Source organism: Engystomops pustulosus, chromosome 10, assembly GCF_040894005.1.
Source record: "Engystomops pustulosus chromosome 10, aEngPut4.maternal, whole genome shotgun sequence".
Classification (NCBI taxonomy): domain Eukaryota; kingdom Metazoa; phylum Chordata; class Amphibia; order Anura; family Leptodactylidae; genus Engystomops; species Engystomops pustulosus.
Genome location: NC_092420.1, coordinates 24000379 through 24019787, shown reverse-complemented (window position 1 = coordinate 24019787; position 19409 = coordinate 24000379). Strand labels below are relative to the sequence as shown.

Below are 19409 nucleotides of genomic sequence, written 5' to 3'. Positions count from 1 at the left end.
TTGTTGTCCATGGCCTCCTTCCTTCTAAAATCAACGTTTAAAATTATGCTAGAGGTGTTACCACCCCTCTGTGTGTTAGTTTCACAGGCTGTTACACTGTGCAGGAGCACTTCCCCCTCCCACTGTGTGCTGAAACTTCCTCTTCCTGAGAGGGCCAATTTGGATATTTAGGGTTTATTTTCAATTATGGAGTTTAACACTCCATAATCCAATGACTAATCCATCTTATATTTTGATAGATCGGGCAGTTTGAAACGTGGCGATACCTAACATGTTGTTTTTTTTTTAGATTGATTTGACCTTTTATGTTTTTGCTGCCTCCTCCACACACAGTCGCAACCCATTCCATATATTCATCAAGGGCTCTTGGTATGTCCCCCTAGGAGTGACACTTGGCCACCTTAATGAATTTATAATATGTGATACAATGAATACCATTTAGTACACGTAATGCAATGATGGGGAACCTTCTAATGACGGGGGGCCCAAACTTCAACCACTTATTACAATAGGCCAAACTAGCAATTGAAGCAGTAACTTATTGCTTCCTGTTCTGTCACTGCTTTCAATTGTATCGACATCCTGAGGACACCAATACAGTAGAAAGAAAGTGGAGAAATTCACTGTATCATTATAGCTTCCCTCCAGGGTCCCCTGAACAGACAGAATCCAATAATAATCCAGCTCTGTCTGTGCCTTCTCATACATCCTGCAGTCAGACACCCAAGGATGTGTTGCAGTAAAAATGCCCTACACTGCGGCACATTCTGGGGTGCCTCGGACTGCAGGAGGAGGTCTCGCGTCATGTCTAGCAAACTGGTGTGTGATGGCCTGGGTGCCCACAGTGAGTGCAATCTCTGACACCCATGGTGTAGGTTCACCACCACTGACCTAGGGAATAACTTCACGAAATTCATCTTCCTTTTCTTTAGCTTTTTTGCAGCTTTTTAGCTGAACCCCATTAGGACAGAGCTGTGGAATCATAGAGAACAAATATCCAAGCCAAATGCTGAGGTTGTGTCCACACATGGTGTTTGCCCTGCATTTAGGAACGCAAGGCAAACCCCTGTGGGTGGTGCTCAGCCCGTTCCCTTATGCGGGTGCTCATTACTGATGCGCATGCGCTTCTTTGGAAACAAACAAGCGTACGGGCTGAGAACCTTTGCCTTACGTTTCTAAATGCAAGGTAAACACCACATTTTAATGCAGCCTTAAGATGTTTTGAAATGTTAGCTCATCAGCCAAGCTGTCTGTATTAGTTGATGGCACAGGTTATCAGGATTTGGGCTTGTCTCAGGGTGCTTTCACAAGACAGTGATTCTCATGTGATAATATAGTATATTCATAACAATTAGATCTAGTGCCTTCTTCTCTGTGTTCATCACCATGGACAATACGTCAAATAGCTGTACATCACAGGGAACATTCCCGGTTGTTGTTGCAGTGTTGATAATGTTTGGATCACAAGTGATATGACAAATCTGCTGCAATTGAAATCTGGTCTTTTTGGATAGGCTACATCACCACCTTCCCATTACAAAAACTTTGATCTAATAGGGCGGCACGGTGGCTGAGTGAGTAGCACTTCTTGCTTGCAGCACTGGGGTACTCGGTTCGAAACCCACCCAGGTCAACATCTGCAAAGAGTTTGTATGTTCTCTCTGTGTTTGCGTGGGTTTCCACCCACACTCCAAAACCTAGGGCAGATTTACTTACCCGGTCCATTCGCGATCCAGCGGCGCGTTCTCTGCGGGGGATTCGGGTCCGGCCAGGATTCACTAAGGTAGTTCCTCTGACGTCCACCAGGTGGCGCTGCTGCGCAGAAGTTCCCTGAGGCCCACTGGAATGCACTCACGTTCACCAGCCTATTCCTAGTGAAGGTAAGAGCAAGTCCCGCGACACTTTTTGTTTTTTAAATGCGGCGGTTTTTCCTAAATCCGTTGGGTCTTCGCGCGGCCACACCCTCCGATTTCCGTCGAATGCATGCCAGCGCCACAATCCCGGGGCAATACAGGGAAAATCGTTGCAAATCGGAAATATTCGGGTAACACGTCGGGAAACCGCGAATCGGGCCCTTAGTAAATGACCCCCATACTGGTAGGTTGTTTAGATTGTGAGCCCCATAGGGGACAGGAACCAATTTGACATGCTTCGTGCAGCGCTGCGTAATCTGTGTGCGCTATATAAATAAAGAATTATTATTATATTATTATCTAATATGGTGGCTTTCAAGATAGCGGCCATGTTCCAAAAATAGCCTAACACATAGGTCTCTCATCCATTACTTGCTGGGGTGTTCAGATATGTGATAACATTACGAACCCTAAATGCGCCCATGCACATCACAGTAATATAGGTCCCCCCCGATTATAGCAGCGCCGCAGCCTGGATGTATTTCTTGCAGATTACCACATTGAGGATTGCGCTATCTTCCCTGGACACGCGCATCACATGAGGAAGTGTGAAATGAAATATTTTGTGCTCTTTAATCGGAAAGTCTTTGCCGACGTCCTCAAACATGTTTATTGAAGGAGAATTTCAGTAAAGCCGGTAATTAGATAAGGAGGCGCAATACTCTGCACTGAGTGGCGTCTTTAGAAGAAGAGAAAGCAGAGGCAGCAGTTTGGTGGCAGCGCTTGTTACCAGCCCTGTGATCCTGTTTACAAGCCAATAAGCTGCAAAAGAAAAGCAATTGCAGTCTCAGGCTTTCTACGGCCTCAGCGTTACAGTGGACCGAAAAGGAAATTCGCCACCAGTTAACTGTCTCATGGACGGACAATATTTGTGCGTAAGGTCACATGCACATAACCATGCACACTTTGCAGTTTTGGCCGGTTGGAGATAGGGAAATAAGCATCTGCAAATTCGGGCAGGAATATGCTCTATGATATGTGGTGGCTGCACAATAGAACTTTTGCAGGGGTTTTTTGTGGCAAGCTCACATCCCATATTAACGGGCTTGTGCATGTAACCAGATCAGCGCCAGCACTGGGCATACTTGGGCAAGTGCTGGGGCCCAGAGCTGCTGGGGAGGGGGGGGGGCTACATAAGGCTGTACATAAGAAATCCATGGGGGTGAAGGGCGGCTTATATAAAATAATCATGACATGGCTGTTTGGGATGATAAACTAAGAAATATTTTAGGGAACAGGACACTCTTTTAGTTTCTGAATTTTTAATGCTGCCATGTGAGTGTGACAATATCTATGTGTAAGGTCACATGCACATAACCATGCACACTTTGCAGTTTTGGCCGGTTGGAGATAGGGAAATAAGCATCTGCAAATTCGGGCAGGAATAGGACCTGCTCTATGATATGTGGTGGCTGCACAATAGAACTTTTGCAGGGGTTTTTTGTGGCAAGCTCACATCCCATATTAACGGGCTTGTGCATGTAACCAGATCAGCGCCAGCACTGGGCATACTTGGGCAAGTGCTGGGGCCCAGAGCTGCTGGGGAGGGGGGGGGGGGGGGCTACATAAGGCAGTACATAAGAAATCCATGGGGGTGAAGGGCAGCTTATATAAAAAAAATCATGACAGGGCTGTTTGGGATGATAAACTAAGGAATATTTTAGGGAACAGGACACTCTTTTAGTTTCTGAATTTTTAATGCTGCCATGTGAGTTCACTGCAAAGGGGCCCACTGAGGCTCTGTCGCCCAGGGGCCTACTGCAACCTGGAGCCCGCCTTCAGTGTAACCTAAAAGATTGTCCAAGCTGATGATCTTACAGGGATTTAAGAGATTTAACAGGGTAATCTAATCACACGGAATGATGGCATATCCATGGAAAGTTGTATAAATGTATTCTCATCTCTAGAATGGCGGTCCCTGTCCTTTGTGTTATAACTGGTAACGTGGCCATAGTCGATGACGAAGTGGCCCTCCATGTATGAGCCATTATGAGCTCATTCTATGGGAGACGTTGTCCTGCTCCTCCCCCTCTCTCCTAAAAGAGGGAGGAGGAGTGAGCATCGGCAGCAACCAGTGATTGGCCGCTACCAATGTTCAGGGCGTTTCCCAAGTGAGGTAACTGAATTTACATGCAATGGTCACATGACCACATAGCAGCTGAAAAAATATGAGTATTTTTTTACAATTTTTAGTTTAAAAAAGGCCCCTTTTATCTGCTAAATAAACTATTTAGTCTACTTGCATTCATTATAAATTCCACAAAAAAAAAAAAATCTACTTTCCTTTCCGACTCCGTGACATTGATCTATGATATTTAGAAATCTAGGTCATCTGGACTTAAAAATACCACGATTACTATAATCCTTCCCCAGATTTTAATCATGAAAGTAATGCAATTAATTTTGGCTGTCTGTGTTCCGAGGACAGATAACGGGCTGCTTCCTTCTGCTACATAAGTGGATTATTCTCTTCTTTTTTCTAATAAATTATAATGAAATATTTTACATTTGTGAAATGTATATACAGTTTTCATCCCAGAACTTTGTCTTTTGAAGTTTTGCTAAATTCTTTTAATAGTCAAAAGAAGGTAAAATAAATTAATAGTAACTATAGAGGCTGTTAGTGAGAAAAAGGGGCACAATAAAGGTGCCCTGAGGATTATGTCATGGCTCTGTGACCATATTGAGGATGATTGTTGGGGTCTATCTGCTGGAACCCCTATTATTCAACATTATCAAAATGAATCACCAATATAAGATCAATAGGGATCTGATGCTCCCGATTGATCAGCTATAGGCTGTATCCAGTCCCAAAACTAAGACAGAGCCACAGCACCATTCTTGGTAGTGGCCAAGCCGGGTTACTCCATCTTAGCTCACATTAATTTTTCACATTCACTTTCTTTTTGGCTAATTCACCTTTGGCTCTTCTATATTGGTCTTGGCATTGAATGTAGCCATGAACAGCCGGACTATGGGAGCACTAGATATTTGTCCACCAACATTCAGATGTATTGGTCATTAATGTTGAGCAGAACATTGCTTGTAGTTCAGGCTCACCCTATACAGGCAACACCCTATGGCACCATTCATAATAATAATTAATAATTATTTATATAGTGCCTACAGATTATTCAGCACTACTCAGAGGTTGCCAAATCCGTCACTGTCCCCAATGAGGCTCACAATCTAATCAACCTACCAGTATGTTTTTGGAATGTGGGAGGAAACCAGAGGATCTGGAGGAAACCCACACAAACACAGAGAGAACATACAAACTCTTTGGAGATGTTGACCTGGTTGGGACTTGAACCCAGGAGCCCAGCGCTGCAAGACTGTAGTGCTAACCACTGAGCCTACATGCTGCCCGTCATGGCACCAATCGTGGCTGTTGACCCTTTAAATGAGGCAAGATGCCAAACCTGAACGGGTCCACTTATGGGACTAGGCTGCAGTACCAGACAATGAATGGGAAGCAGCCTGGTGACCCCTGCTATCGGTAAAAGGGGTTTTGACCCCAATTGTTCAAAGTCATTGCAAGCCCGTGTCTCATTTGTATCTGTTATTACTCTGTCATGTCTTATTTCCTTTGTGTCTGAACCCCATGATCTGTAAAGTGCAACAGAATATGTTGGTGCTATATCAATAAAGATTTTTATTATTATCTTTATTATTATTATTATTATTATTATTATTAACCACTTTGTGATCTTAAAATATTTGGTATCTTAAATAATAGGCAATACTGGCTAGTGGCAGTAGGGGGAGCCCTTGGCTCAGCTCAGTTCTAGATGTAGAACTTTTGCTTTCTGCTGTAGTTCTTCTTTATAATCTTGTTATTTGCTCAGTATTAGTTTGCATTTGTAAGCAACTTTATCTTTTTTTTCTCCAAACCTACAATGCTATTGGATACATTGGATAAAATGCTGGTCTCTTTAAGAAGATATTTACCCAAACAAAACTTGTTTGATTGTTTTGTTACATGATAATATGATCATTTGACTTATTACCATGAGATATGTTAATAAAAGGTGCAAAAAGTGAGTTAAATTAATATTCCCAAGTACAAGTTTTAAAAAATCTGATGGTGAACCAACCACTGCCCCCCAGTGATCCCTTGTACCCCATAACTGAATACAGTGTCATTCATTCTCTATGGGCCGCTGCGATCTCCAGTAGTCCTATAAAAAATTAACCGACAGGCTGCGCATTGGCAACCACCTCCTGCAGAAAAGACTTCCCTACAACGTTTGCTCACGATAAATAAAGGAAATGCCAAGTCCTTTACAAAATCACATCAAAAATTAGGATTCTTTTAAAAAATACTGCTTTTATTTTACATAGATGTAGTGAGAAGTAATAAACTTTGGTTTTATAAAATACAGTGATCTAATCTCTGGAGACTGCTCCTTGTTCTACTATGTACATTTGTATAGGGTCTAATCCAGTTGTGTAATATGATGCTGCTGGGCCCCAGTGCAAAGTCTGTTCCAGGCCCCCGACTATAATGTATGGTTTATATTTTACTATTGACCCTTTATGGCCCCCCTACACCTCTTGGGCCCAGTTTCAACCACACCCTCTTCACCCCCTCAAGTTAGTTGGTCTAATCCATACCCCTCTACTGACGTCGTAAAATATAATATTTCCATAGCTCCCAACCGTCCCGATTTTGACGGGACTTTCCCGTTTTTCTTACCTCTGCCCCGCGTCACGGGCAGTTGTCAGATTGTCACGGATTTCCCCCCAGGTCCCGCTGTGTCCCCACAGTAAATACTTTGAAAGCCAGAACTCACAGTACAGAATGGCTTCTACAGACATCGGGAGGGAATCCTTTTCAGAGAAGTGTCGGGCTTAGCGGAGAGCAAGGACCACGTCATCAGCTTCAGATCAGCATCTGTCCATATATGGTCACTGCATCTCCTAGGGTTCCCCAGAGCAGACATCGGGAGGGAATCCTTTTCAGAGAAGTGTCGGCTTAGCGGAGAGCAGGGACCACGTCATCAGGTTCAGATCAGTATCTGTCCATATATGGTCTCCAGGGCTTCCCCAGACACAAGCTCTTTATTTAATTAAATAAAGTTTTGGGCAGGCTGAGATTCAAACCTGGGACCCTCTGCACCATAGACAGGAGCTTAACTAACTGAGCCATAAGCCCAGTGATACAAGGCTGAGGATTTCTGGTAACTAAGACATGTTATCTGCCATTTACACTGTGACACAGACTTACTGCCCTGATATATAGAGAGGGATCTTCTCAGAGATTATTATTGTAATTATTGAGACTATTATTATTATTATTATTATAAATTTTATTATTTTATTATTATGGAGATGATTATTAATAATGGTAAAAATAATAATAATCATCCCCATAATAATAATAATAATCTCCATAATAATAATAATCATCTCAATAATAATAATAATAATAATAATAATAATAATAATAATCTCCATAATAATAATAATAGTCTCAAAAATAATAATAATAGTCTCAATAATTACAATAATCTCTGAGAAGATCCCTCCCTATATACCAAAGCATTAAATCTGTGTCACAGTGTAACAGTAGTCATAGTTCTTAGTTACCAAAATTCTACCCCTTGTTAATCACTGAGGTTATAGCTCAGTCGGTTGAGGTGCTGTGACATTATTATACATGGACACTGCAGGTTCTGGGTTCAAATCCCAATGAGGATAATATATTTTTTTTTTATTGAGATCATTTTTATTATTATAATATGGCTAAAATTTGGGGCGTGGCCAGAAATTAACATATTTGTGGTATTATTTTTTTTGACTAAAGGGTGTGTACTTATACAGTTTGATTCTGCCAGTCCTAAATGGATTATATTAGACTACCTCCAGCTGGAGTCACTCTGTGGTCAATTTATTCATTGACTTTTAGGGGGAATAACAGCACCGTGGCACAAATCACAGAGTAAGGGGTGATGCCACACGTGGCGTTTTGAACGCATCCGTTTTTGACAGGTTTGACCAATTATCTCAATTCAAACTGGTCAAAAACGCATGCGGACTGCTTAAAAACTGACCAAAAATGCGTTCAAAACGCCACGTGTGGCATCGCCCTAACACTTTTGTAAAAGATTTTTTTTTAAGATATGTATTTCCTAATTCCATTCCACCTGTCAATTTGGAGGAATTTACTTTTTAATCACCAATTGGCTTCTATGAGCACTGATGGTGGGGATATGCCTGCTAATGCTCCCATTTTCTTCTTCTTTCTGAGCTTTGTTTTTGCAAGGGATGTCAATGTGTTAAAAGGGTTGTCAATTTTACCTCGTGTTTTTTGTAATGAGTATGCAAGTGTGTGTGGGGGCACAGTTAAATTTTTACTAGTACTTTATTGATTTCTTGATATGTAAATTAAAGCCACAGATGGAGGGTCATGTGATCTCTAACTGTCCATGAGCAATCGCCCTGCCAGGACCTTACTCTTACAAGGCAGGGCGATTGCTCATGGGCAGTTACAGATCACATGACCGTCCATCTGCGGCCATTTTATGGACAGGAATGTCTGGTTGATGAGGTAAAAGAACAGGCTTCACTTTACATATCAAGAAAGTAGAGCAGAACTTTTAATAGATGTATTTAGGCAAATAACGTAATATCCTTACATATCCTTACATGCCCTTTAAGGAGTGAATAGGATAGCACAGTAAGAAGAAGCAGCAGCCCCACCCCCAGTGCACTGAGAAGTGATTTTACATAAAGATAAAAATAGCATTTTCTCTAGCACAAAAAGATCATTGAGAAACAGTATTATAACAATATATCCGTGGAAATCTGATAAAGTGCCCTACACAATGCTGATTTACTTGTGGGTTCGGAGTGCGCTGTACTTGGCGTCCTTACAGCTTCTCCTTAAAAATGCCCAATATTAAAACGTTCATTACATACATACATGTACATGTCACATAGGGTATACCATATAGGAAACAGATTTCTACAACTATCCATGCACAGGATTTCAAGCAGGAGACACTTGGCCTTTTCTTGTACTGGAGCTGCTTGTGTTGGTGGATATCGTCTCATCTGCGGACACAGATTTCTCGATAGCCCATGGGTTCCTTCCACAGCATAGGAAAGGGATGACACATTCCTGGAACTGCAAGGACAAGGCAGCATAAAGCGGGTTAGTATGTTCCGTAAAATAAAAATGCAAAAAAAAAATGCTAGAAAACTGGAGCTTCGGACAATTCTTACCTGCTTATTCATAAATATGTATATAATTGGATTATACACTGTGCTGGTTTTGGTCATATACATAGGTACAGTGGCTATTATAGGGTTAATATACATGCCGGGGTTCGCCACAACCGTCATAGCAAAGGCAGCATAGGGGAGCCAGCAGATGAGGAACGCCATGATCATCACTAGGACCATGCGGGAGACTTGTACCTCGGCTTTGCTGGTCGTTCCTCCTTCTGCTACTCCGAGTTTGGCCACCTATAGAGAAATGCAGAATATAATAGTTCAGTAATTATTTTAAAACTATGAATTAATTAAAGGGGTTTTCCCAAAGAACTTGCTGTTCGGTGGGGGTCTCAGTGCTGATGGAGCAACGAGGGGTCCTTTGTGGGAAAACCCCTTTAAGGTTTTAATTCATCTCCACCCTAATCTCTTAAAACCCTTCTACCCGTAATCTCCAGTTTTCACAAGACTCCGTCTCTGGTCTCCTCTTGTCTCCTACCTTCTATCATAAATTCTCTATAATGCACAACTCCCAGCACCAATGCATCGATGGAGGCTGTCCTCCAACTTTAAAACCCTCAAAACCAACTCAAAAACCTTGTTCAGATAAGTTTACAGTCTGGATAAACCCTACCACTACTATACAACCACATTGTCTAGGATAATTCTGTTCAGAATTAGTGCCTGAGTTGTCTATGGTCTGATAATTGAAGCTTAGCCTCATTCATTTAAGAAAAAGCTATTCTAGAATACAAATGTGATTCTATTAATCTCAGTGGTTGAAGGGACTCTCTAACCTGCTTTTACCCCACTATACTACCAGCCCACTCAGGTAGGGTATGGAATGCAGTTTCTATAATTCCCTCTTTTATGTTACAATTCACCAGTTTAGCTATAAAAATCAACTGCAAAGCCATATGCAAATGAGCTGAGAAGAGTCACTTTTTGCCTTTTCAGATGAGATTGGAAGAATCTCACCTTTGAAAATGTATCATTGTGATTCTGGGGTCGGAAAGTAAGAGTTCTCCTTATGGAGACTGCCAATTAAGGCCACTATGTAGGCCTTAATAGCCATGGATACTTCACTAGGGGGATTCTGGGAAAATATGCAAAGTTTTCCAGGGTGGCATAAGGAAAACCAAGCCTCATTGTTGTTCTATGAGTTATAGAAGTGGACATACAGGTTAAAGACCTAGGTGGGAATGTAAGCTACAGATAAAGGTCCAGTTCTTAGCTATTTCTTTTTATAATATAATAATTATAATTCCTTTATTTATATTTTATTTATTTATATTTACCGTATATAGCTCGGGTATAAGCTGAGTTTTTCAGCACAATGTGCTTATACATAACTCAATAACAAAAAAATAAACTTACATACTCACCTTACGGCGCGGCTCCTCTTCTGTCTTCTCCGTGATGCTCCGGTCCCTCCGGCTCCTCTTCTGTCTTCTGTCCGCTGTAACAAGCGGCACAGACGCAGCCATGCGATGACGTCATCAGTGGCCGCATCATAGTGTGTGCGCCGGCCGGCAGAGTGCATCGCCGCAGCTTATACTCGAGTATGTACAGTATATATCTTTCACTGCAAATATCTCCAGTACTATTTCACATACACCCAAAATGATGTGTGTAGAAATATGAGATTTGAATATTTACAAGAGCCCAGAACAAGGGGCGTTTAAAACCCTTCAGCTTCTAAAAGTGGCTCATCTAAGGCAAAAAGTGACTCTTCTCAGTTCATTTCCAAATGATTTTGGATGTGAGTTTATTTTATAGATAGATTAATGAGGGAAGAGAGACATTTAGCCCCCTGATACACTACCTGAGAGGGCTGGTGGTTTAGTGGTATCACAGTTGCCCTTTAAGGAATGATATTTTTATGAGCATATCTTATTATTTCCATCTAGATGCTCTAGAAGAGTGTTTCTTTAGGAAAGGGAAAGGCAATACTGTACTATATATACACATGTATTGCTGTCAGTCTTATAGACCTAAACCAATAACGTATTGTATGTTAGCTGGTCAGGCCTTAATAGGGACTGTGCACTTTAAGCAAATAATTGATGTGTTATTCAATTTTCCAATATACTTTCTGTATCAATTCATTTGTTTTCTAGATCTCTGCTTGCTGTCATTCAACTGGAAGATTCATTTTATTACTTCCTGTGGTTAAACACTGGTCCCTGGTCATGTGATGTCACACAGGTGCACGGCTCATTATATCAGAGCTCATTAATCAGAGCTGTGTATTGTTACGAGTCATGCACCTGTGTGACATTACATGATCAGGGACCTGTAATTATCCACAGGAAGTAAACAATAAAGCTTCCTATAGAACAACAGCAAGCAGAGATCTGTGGGGTACACCTGACTGTTTAAGGAAGGTACCCCTAGACTGGGGGCTGATGTTATTAGATGCAAAGGGGTAAAAGTTTGGATACTATTGCACTTTAATAGGGTTGGTGATCTGTGCCTTTAAGATGTGCTCTCACTCCTCCCCTGTTGCTTACCTCATAATGTCCTCCCCTCCTACAGGACCAGAGGGTATATATATGACTGATCACTCAAGGATATCTCCCTCTTTTAGGCGACACTCAAGCTGTCCCTCCCTCCCTCCCTCCCTCCCTCCCTATGTTATTAAGATGTTGTGTAATTTTGTAATATTTTACCTTTGTATTTTTAGTTAATTTCAAGTCACAGCAGGCAGAATGGTGGAAGATTTGAGATGGTGATTGCTCGGTTGGCCGACTTGGCAGCTGGGAGTCCAGCTGGCATACAGCTTCCAGAGCTCAAAAATGTGTGATTCTATTCCAAGTGCCTGATTTTGGATATTACGGGTTAATATATAAAATAAATAAAGCTGTGACCTAATTTTCCACCCAGCAAGAAGTGTCTGTCATATTTTGGAAGTTACATTTTACTGATTTGTGTTATGGTTAAACAATTAAAGTGCCCTTACAGGTGGTTTACCTAAGGTGTTCTGTTGCATGCCCTCCAGTCTAGAAAAACTGTGCGGAATTGATTCAGAAAGTATATTGAAAAATTGTATAACTTTTCATTACACAAGCGATAATTGCTAAAAGAAGACAAACCCCTTTAAATGTGGCCGTTGTCTCATAACATAAAGTTGCGTCCATCTTCCCCACAGTAGTACTCCCTCCTTCATTACAATATAAAATGGTGGCTATTCCAGATACCAATGAGTGACTCGTAAATTAACTTTCCCACATCTCGTGAGAGAAAAGTTCTAGATTTTTAGAAGGAAACTATAAAATATAAAGACAGAAGCCTCAATAGCCAAAATATACAACATATTTTGTACCATACATAAAAAAACAAACTGAGGGAAATGAAACGACAGCGTCTTAAGATGGTGTATTAAACGTATTACTTTCCACACCATATAACATTTACATATTTCAGTTCCAGCTACAATTAATGGTCTTAGAGTAATTACCTCCTCTCACTTGTCATTAGTTCACACAGAGTTTCCTCCAGTAAAGCCGGATGATTGGATTAGATTAGAAGACATTTTTTTGGTTCGCAGTTATGTTTTACCTCAGGGAACGTTTAAATAGAAGCCATTTTAACAAGTGTAACCCTGATAGCGTACCCCTGGCGCCGGCTAAATGCTTCCATAACACAGACTTGTATTAAATCAGCAACCATTCATTTACATTTCTGAAGGAGACATGGATTAATGTGCCTTTTATGGGAAAACGGGATAAACGTTCGGCTATGAGAAGCAGAATCATTGCCATTTAAAAACATAGGGATGGTAATTAAAACGGCGCATTTGCAATTTCGAGTAATTTATTAAAGTAACCATGTTGCTGCAAATAATGAGCATTATTCGCTCCTTCATCTTAATTTTTTGTGTATTGCACCCATAGCGGTAATTACATACATAAAACACAACTTCACCAAAGTTTAATGTGCTTCACAGCTACAGCGGATCTGAGATGGATGGAGCTTCACATCTCGCTGGATTATTTATGTAGAAAGTGTCAGGCTGGAACATGGATGATCATAATATATATATATATATATATATACATACAGGAAGGTCAGAAGTCTCAGGACAGCCTTCTATTTCAGAAACTGAAGGGTAAATGACATATGTGGATACCTCAGCCAGTAATAGGTGAAAGGGCCGCCATTTTGAATACCATCATATTAGATCAAGGGCAAGTTCTTCCTATGGGAAAGTGGAGATCTAACATATCTAACAAAGAAGATCAGTACTGTCTCAGAAATCAATTGCATGGATAGAATTTACAAAATCTTTTGTGGTTCTATCAACACAGAAAGCTTCAACAACAACCGTGAACGTTCCCTATGATGCACAGCTATGTAACGTGTTGTCTATGGTGCTGAACATAGTACCTGCATAAGGCCCCTTCCACACTTGCGTTGCAGATCACGTCAGAGTTTGATCATTGTGCGATCAGGGTTTGGTCAGTGAAAAACGCACATTTTTCATCAGAGTGCAATCAGTTTTCAGTCAGAGTTTGTTCAGTGTCTCAGTTTTTCACGCGCGTTTTCAATGCAATTTCAATGCGTTTTTCACGCGCAGAAAATGCGCATGAAATGAACTCGGGACTGAGCTCTATCTTTTCTATGGCAATTGATGCGTGAAAAGTGTCTCAGAGTGCAATGCGTTTTTGATGCATCTCTATAGACTTGTATGGTGCGTTTTTAACGCGCGTGACTTGCAAAAGTAGAGCATGCCGAGATTTAAACGTGCGTTAAAAAAAACGTGCATGTGTGCGTGAAACGTCTCCGGCATTTCCTATGTAGACGCGCGCACTAACAAAAGTAAGCACCAGCACCAGCTCACCCTGAGCTGGTGCTCGGTACTTACAGCTTACACCTACCATTTGAAATGGTAGGTTTCCTTTAAGCTTTATTGTTAATCCTGGTTCTTATGACAATCCAACATTTTTAAAATCCAATTGTCACAGAGACCAAAAAAAATTTATCTGAAGCTACAATTATAAAATATACAGTTCCGACTTACATACAAATTCAACTTAAGAACAAACCTACAGAACCTATCTTGTACTAGGGGCCTGCCTACACACCTCAGGGGTTGCCCCAGGGATATACCTCTTTGATCAGCCTCTCCCTCCATTATTCTTGCACACACCACCTGCTGGAGACCTGCCAGGCTGTAGGCCTGTCCTCTGGTCCCAATACCAAGCACTGTGACCATAGTGTGCCCAAGGCCGCATAAGCCAGTCACTCCGGTATTCTGGGACCCTGATGTTTACAACCACCAAAGAAATGCTAGGCCCTGGTGATGAATGTTGCACATGGTTAAGGTAAAGGATGTTTCACACTGCGTTTTGTATTATTATATGCAAATATGAAGCCAAGTCCCATATACGCCTATGGCGACCTGACGGCGGTATCGTACACTGCGCAAAGATAGAGCATGCTCGATCTTCCTCCATGTTTACAGCCATGCGGCGCTGTTTCATATGGAGAGGGGAAGGGTGAGCACCGCTCATTCCTCCTCCTTTCCAACACACAGCCATATGCTTGTCCAGCTACGGTCGGCATACATGTGATGTGAGAGCAGCCAAAGCCTGATAGGGTGCCAATAGGTGTTTATACCGTAGATCTTTTATTTTATACAAAAGTAAAAAACATAACACAAACCAAACATAATATACAATATATACAAAATATTATTCAGAGGTAAATAATACATCAACGGTAATGTAGGTTAGGAAATCCAACAGTGTTAACATCCAACAAACAAAATGTAAAGTAGGGTTGGCATAAGGGTTAGATATTGTTGAACCCACAACTTTATGAGATATCCACTTTACAGAGGACTGTAAATGCTAAAGATGTTCACTAGCTGGGCAGTTTCCAGGTAACATATGTAACTTGGAGAATTTCCTAATGCCTCCTGCCTTCTCTTACCACAATAGGTAGCCATAATGGAGTATTTGAGGGGCCCCACACTCTGTATCATGTCCCATCACTGTATAATGACCCAAATGTTACACCACACCCCCTCATACTGTATAATGACTCCAACGCTCCACCACACCATATAATGCCCCCTCAGTGGCACCAGCATATACCTGTATAAGCCCCCCCCCCCCCCCGGTGACCCTCTATATAAGTAACAAAACCAGTCAGGAGAAGATTGCATTTGTAGCCACTATACACAACCTTCTGCCACCTTTGGAGTACTTCTAATATACACTACAGAAAAGTTTCATTGTTGAGATTGTTCCCACTTATAGTACAAATTTCATAAGTGAAAATTAAACTGGAAAGACACAGACAAGGCCTCAAATCTCTCCGAGTTATCTTCACGCCGTAATTATTACCTTTCATTCCCTTTCAACTCTACTCATATTCTGTCAGGTATTTTCTCTCTGTCACAGTTCACCCATGATGTTAATGTTATTTTCCATCTTTCTTGCTCTTTTCCTAAAATATTTTTAACTTTTTTAACTCCTTCTCTGCCGGCACACTGCAAAATGCTTATCTAATAGCTTAGCTGAGATCTGATGCCGGGTGTAGAGGATCCATGCCTTGGTCCCTGATAGTGCCCCTATACCATATTGTGCAAGGATAGTAAATGTGGTCCAAAAAAACCTCTTTATTACTTTTAGTAGGTGAGTGTGTATGCTCAGATGGTGGTTTGAACAATGGGACATTTTAAACAATATATTGACCCGGGGAATTGTCTGAATCAAGGGCTAACATACTATTGTTGCAACCTTTTAGGAAAATAGCGCAATGTAGATTACTGTAAAATTCGTCAAATGTTAGTTATGATTACCTGCCGGAGAGTCCACATGAGGTATCCATAGGAGAACACGATGATCAGGAATGGGATTGCAAAGCAAAAACAGAAGTAGCTTATGATGTAGGACATGTTGACGGGGTCGGTGCTGTACCAGTCAGGGGCGCAGGACGTTTCCACTCCTTCCAGTTGATAGCTGCCCCAACCAAAGAGAGGGGGAGTATTCCATATGAGGGACCAAATCCAGGAGACTGCTATGCCCGCCAAGGCCTGCCTTGGGGTAAACGTTAGGGTCCCCATGGGCTTACATACAACAAAGACACGATCCACAGCTATAACTGCGATTGTGCAAAGGCCTGCGATTCCTGTAAAAAAAAAAGCAGTGATACATAAATATGGATTTATGTGTGAACTAGGATTGACAGCTGAAATGCTTGATGCCAAGAATTTGCCTGGTTATCATACATCCTTCCTGTTGAGTGCCATAATATATATGTGAAAGAGATACCAGTGTAAATAATGTGGCAGATCAACTAATTTGACAGTGCAGACTAAGGGGCATATTCATCAGGCCCTGAAATAATCGCAAATGCTTGCTCATTGCTAGCACTTACGATTATTTGCCCCTATCCACCACCTTCACACCAGTGGGGCATGAAGGGGCGTGAAGGGGGGGCTGGTCCTCCGCTCAGCTGGCCAGAAGTGTGCCGGCGTCGGACGTCACTGTCCCCGCGCACTTGCTGCCGCCGGCAATTTTTCATGTATTATGTATGCCGCTGCGAAAATACAGCGGCGGGGCTATCATACGCTGGTGCATGAGTGCCAGCGTATGATAAATATGCCCCTAAGGCTCTATGCATCACACTCGAGGCATGTGTTGACTGGAACGTCCAGCCCAAACTATGACAACCGCAGCTGAACTAACAAATGCTGAGCTCAGTTCCGTTTGCTCAGCTTTTCAGCCGGACGTTCCAGACATACACTCATGTGCAAAGGGCCTAAGTATCAAAATGTATCCGTTTTATCAAAGTTGTTGACACAGGAAGAAAATTTGGTGCATCTTTAGACTGTTTAGTAAATGTTTATAACACAAATCAGTTGGCCCACTGTATTTGGTTGACTGCATACTAACCAAAGGTCTTCAATGTGCAAGGAAAGCCACTGACATTCAAAGATATTCCTTTCAAGTTTATGCTTCCTGGGCTGGAAAAGATACAGGGCCAGAAAAAGTCCACCGTAAAATGGGCAGTTCCACCAGATTTACTGGACTTCAAGTGCTTTGGAGGTAGAATCAGAGCACTGCCTTTCCTCGGTTTAATTTAATGGGCATATATCTTCTTTCAACAGTACTATGTAATATTTTATCAAATCTAATATGAGTAATTATAACATTGACCAACATTTAGAAATAGGTAAACTAAAGTAAACTTAAAACTTAAACATGGCAGCATGAAAATGCACTGGAATTGGTAAAATTTGACTTGCTTCAAGATGAGCCAAAATTGTGAGTAGGAATCTTTCCATGAAGGGCCAACTGACATCTGTCTTATAGGGTTTTTTTCCTTAATCGGGATCAGCAATGTTTTCGTTGGACTTGTTGGACTGACGTTGTCTTTCATCTTTATCTACTATGATACTTTGACCCACCTTTTGGCACATTTTATGCTGTAACCTCCATAATAAATCTGCCCATTTTTAAGAACCTTTATAGGAACTTGTGTTGGACAATGACAGGTTGTATAATTCCAGTCCACTCTGGAATTTTACATCGAACATTACGAGGACCATAGGATTCCTAATGTACCAATAACTCACAACGATGGGTGATTTTTTTTTAATGGCGTGTCAATACGTGACGTACCTACTGTAGATGTATGTTCTCTATTTTCACGTGAGACTTTATTTAATGGTATATTAAGCAGAACGGATGCCTGAATTTATCGCTCTGCGGATCAGCTGGACAGAACTACAGTACAGTATATGATTTATGGAGACGGCCAAGAAACGTGTCGTCTAAAGTAGATGGTCCTCTTGTAACCATTCCAGTTTTATACCTTCAGTTTATGTCTAATGGTCCCTGGAGCATATTTATAGCATGGAGACTAGGGGGATCGGGCCTAGCTCCTGCATACTAAGCCACAAGAAGGACTGCTCAAAATTCCAGCCCGGAAAAGGTAATGGCTTTATAAAATGAATTTACGTCTTGTAAAATGAAAGATATGTGTCACACTAAGCTCAAAATCAAATTAACTTTCCTTATCGTCAGTCTTGAAGAACAAATGAGTGAAAAGGTTACTTCTTATTAACTCTGTACTGATGGGGAACATTATGCTGAATTTAATAACACTATCTATGTTTACCATAAAGGAAGCGTCTGAATGATTTTTTTATGCGAATTAATGGGATTATTCAATGAGTTCAGCACATGAGAAATGGAGAATATCACAAAGCTACAGCTTTAAAATTTGGAATGTTTTATAGATGTTTTAAGAAAATAAGATGAAATATCCCCCATTGCGTGCAATTAGATTTGCCAAAAACAAAATAGTATAAAAAGGGGAAAAGCAGCCAAAAGTTATCCAACATTGGAGAACATGTGTCAAGTCTCAGGAGCTTACACAAGGAGGATAACCCAGATCCTACATTGATTTGCCTATAGATACCTTCCAACTAGAAGCCATGTGAAAAGCAACCAGTACCTTCAGAACCCAACGTTGCCCAAGTATGGGGATGGTTTGGTTGTATCTACTCCCTGCAGGCCACAATATACAAATATATATGATATAATGATCTAGCAACTCACCGAAAAAGGCCACAGCAAACCCTTCTATGACGCAGCCAACTCTTCCAAGGTTGAAGTAGCCAACAGCATTGGTTTCCACAGTTAGAAGACCTCCCAAGATGGTGACACCAAGGTCAGCGACTGCGAGGTTGACTAAGGAATAGTTGATTGGATGTCGTAGCTGGCGATATTTAATAGTCACTATAATGACTGTAACATTGAGGATAATAGAAGCAGTGCAAAATATGGCCATTATTATGGCCAAGATGGTATAACCGATCCTTGGCATGTAGACCTTCACCACCTGGTTTCCTGTATTGTTGAAGTTCATGAGTGGTTGTAGGACATCTTCTGGAACCACTTCCATCTTGAGACTGAACTAGTTGAGTGGGATTCAAAGCCCAGTTCCTTTCCTCCTGTATGTCTCACTAGTTCTGACTGATCATGGTTTTATTCTTTAAGATGTAAAGGATCCGGTGATATTAACAACAAATGATATGACGCAGATTATCCTACTCTTAAATCCCAAGATCCGGATTTGTTATACATAATTCCACTTTCTCATTACATTTTTCATTAGTCTAACACATTGGAAGATTTGTACCTGGATGTATGAATTTATCACTTTTATCAACATAAACAGGGAAAATTTAATCGAAATGAATGGAGACAGTTACATTTTCTAACCCACATTTGGTATGAGTGCACACAATCATTATAT

The 19409-nt window shown here is 41.2% G+C and overlaps 1 protein-coding gene across 1 annotated transcript; it reads right to left on the bottom strand.

Moving 5' to 3' along the window:
* Window positions 1-8459: 8459 nt before the first annotated feature.
* On the bottom strand, window positions 8460-19063 carry LOC140104144 (parapinopsin-like). Its single transcript, XM_072127532.1, has 4 exons — window positions 18710-19063; window positions 15943-16271; window positions 9144-9386; window positions 8460-9045 (listed from the first exon to the last, which is right to left on the bottom strand). Exons 1-4 carry the CDS (start codon window positions 19053-19055, stop codon window positions 8908-8910), a joined length of 1056 nt encoding a protein of 351 aa, XP_071983633.1. The 5' UTR covers window positions 19056-19063; the 3' UTR covers window positions 8460-8907.
* Window positions 19064-19409: the final 346 nt, after the last annotated feature.

What these genes read in the sequence shown, in the direction of transcription:
- LOC140104144 (XM_072127532.1), bottom strand. Translation starts at nt 19,055, where the DNA reads ATGGAAGTGGTTCCAGAAGATGTCCTACAACCACTCATGAACTTCAAC. An exon ending in TCATGTGGACTCTCCGGCAG is followed by an intron (nt 9,387 to 15,942) that starts GTAATCATAACT and finishes ATTTCTCTATAG; the next exon opens with GTGGCCAAACTCGGAGTAGC. An exon ending in ACATATTTATGAATAAGCAG is followed by an intron (nt 9,046 to 9,143) that starts GTAAGAATTGTC and finishes TTGTCCTTGCAG; the next exon opens with TTCCAGGAATGTGTCATCCC.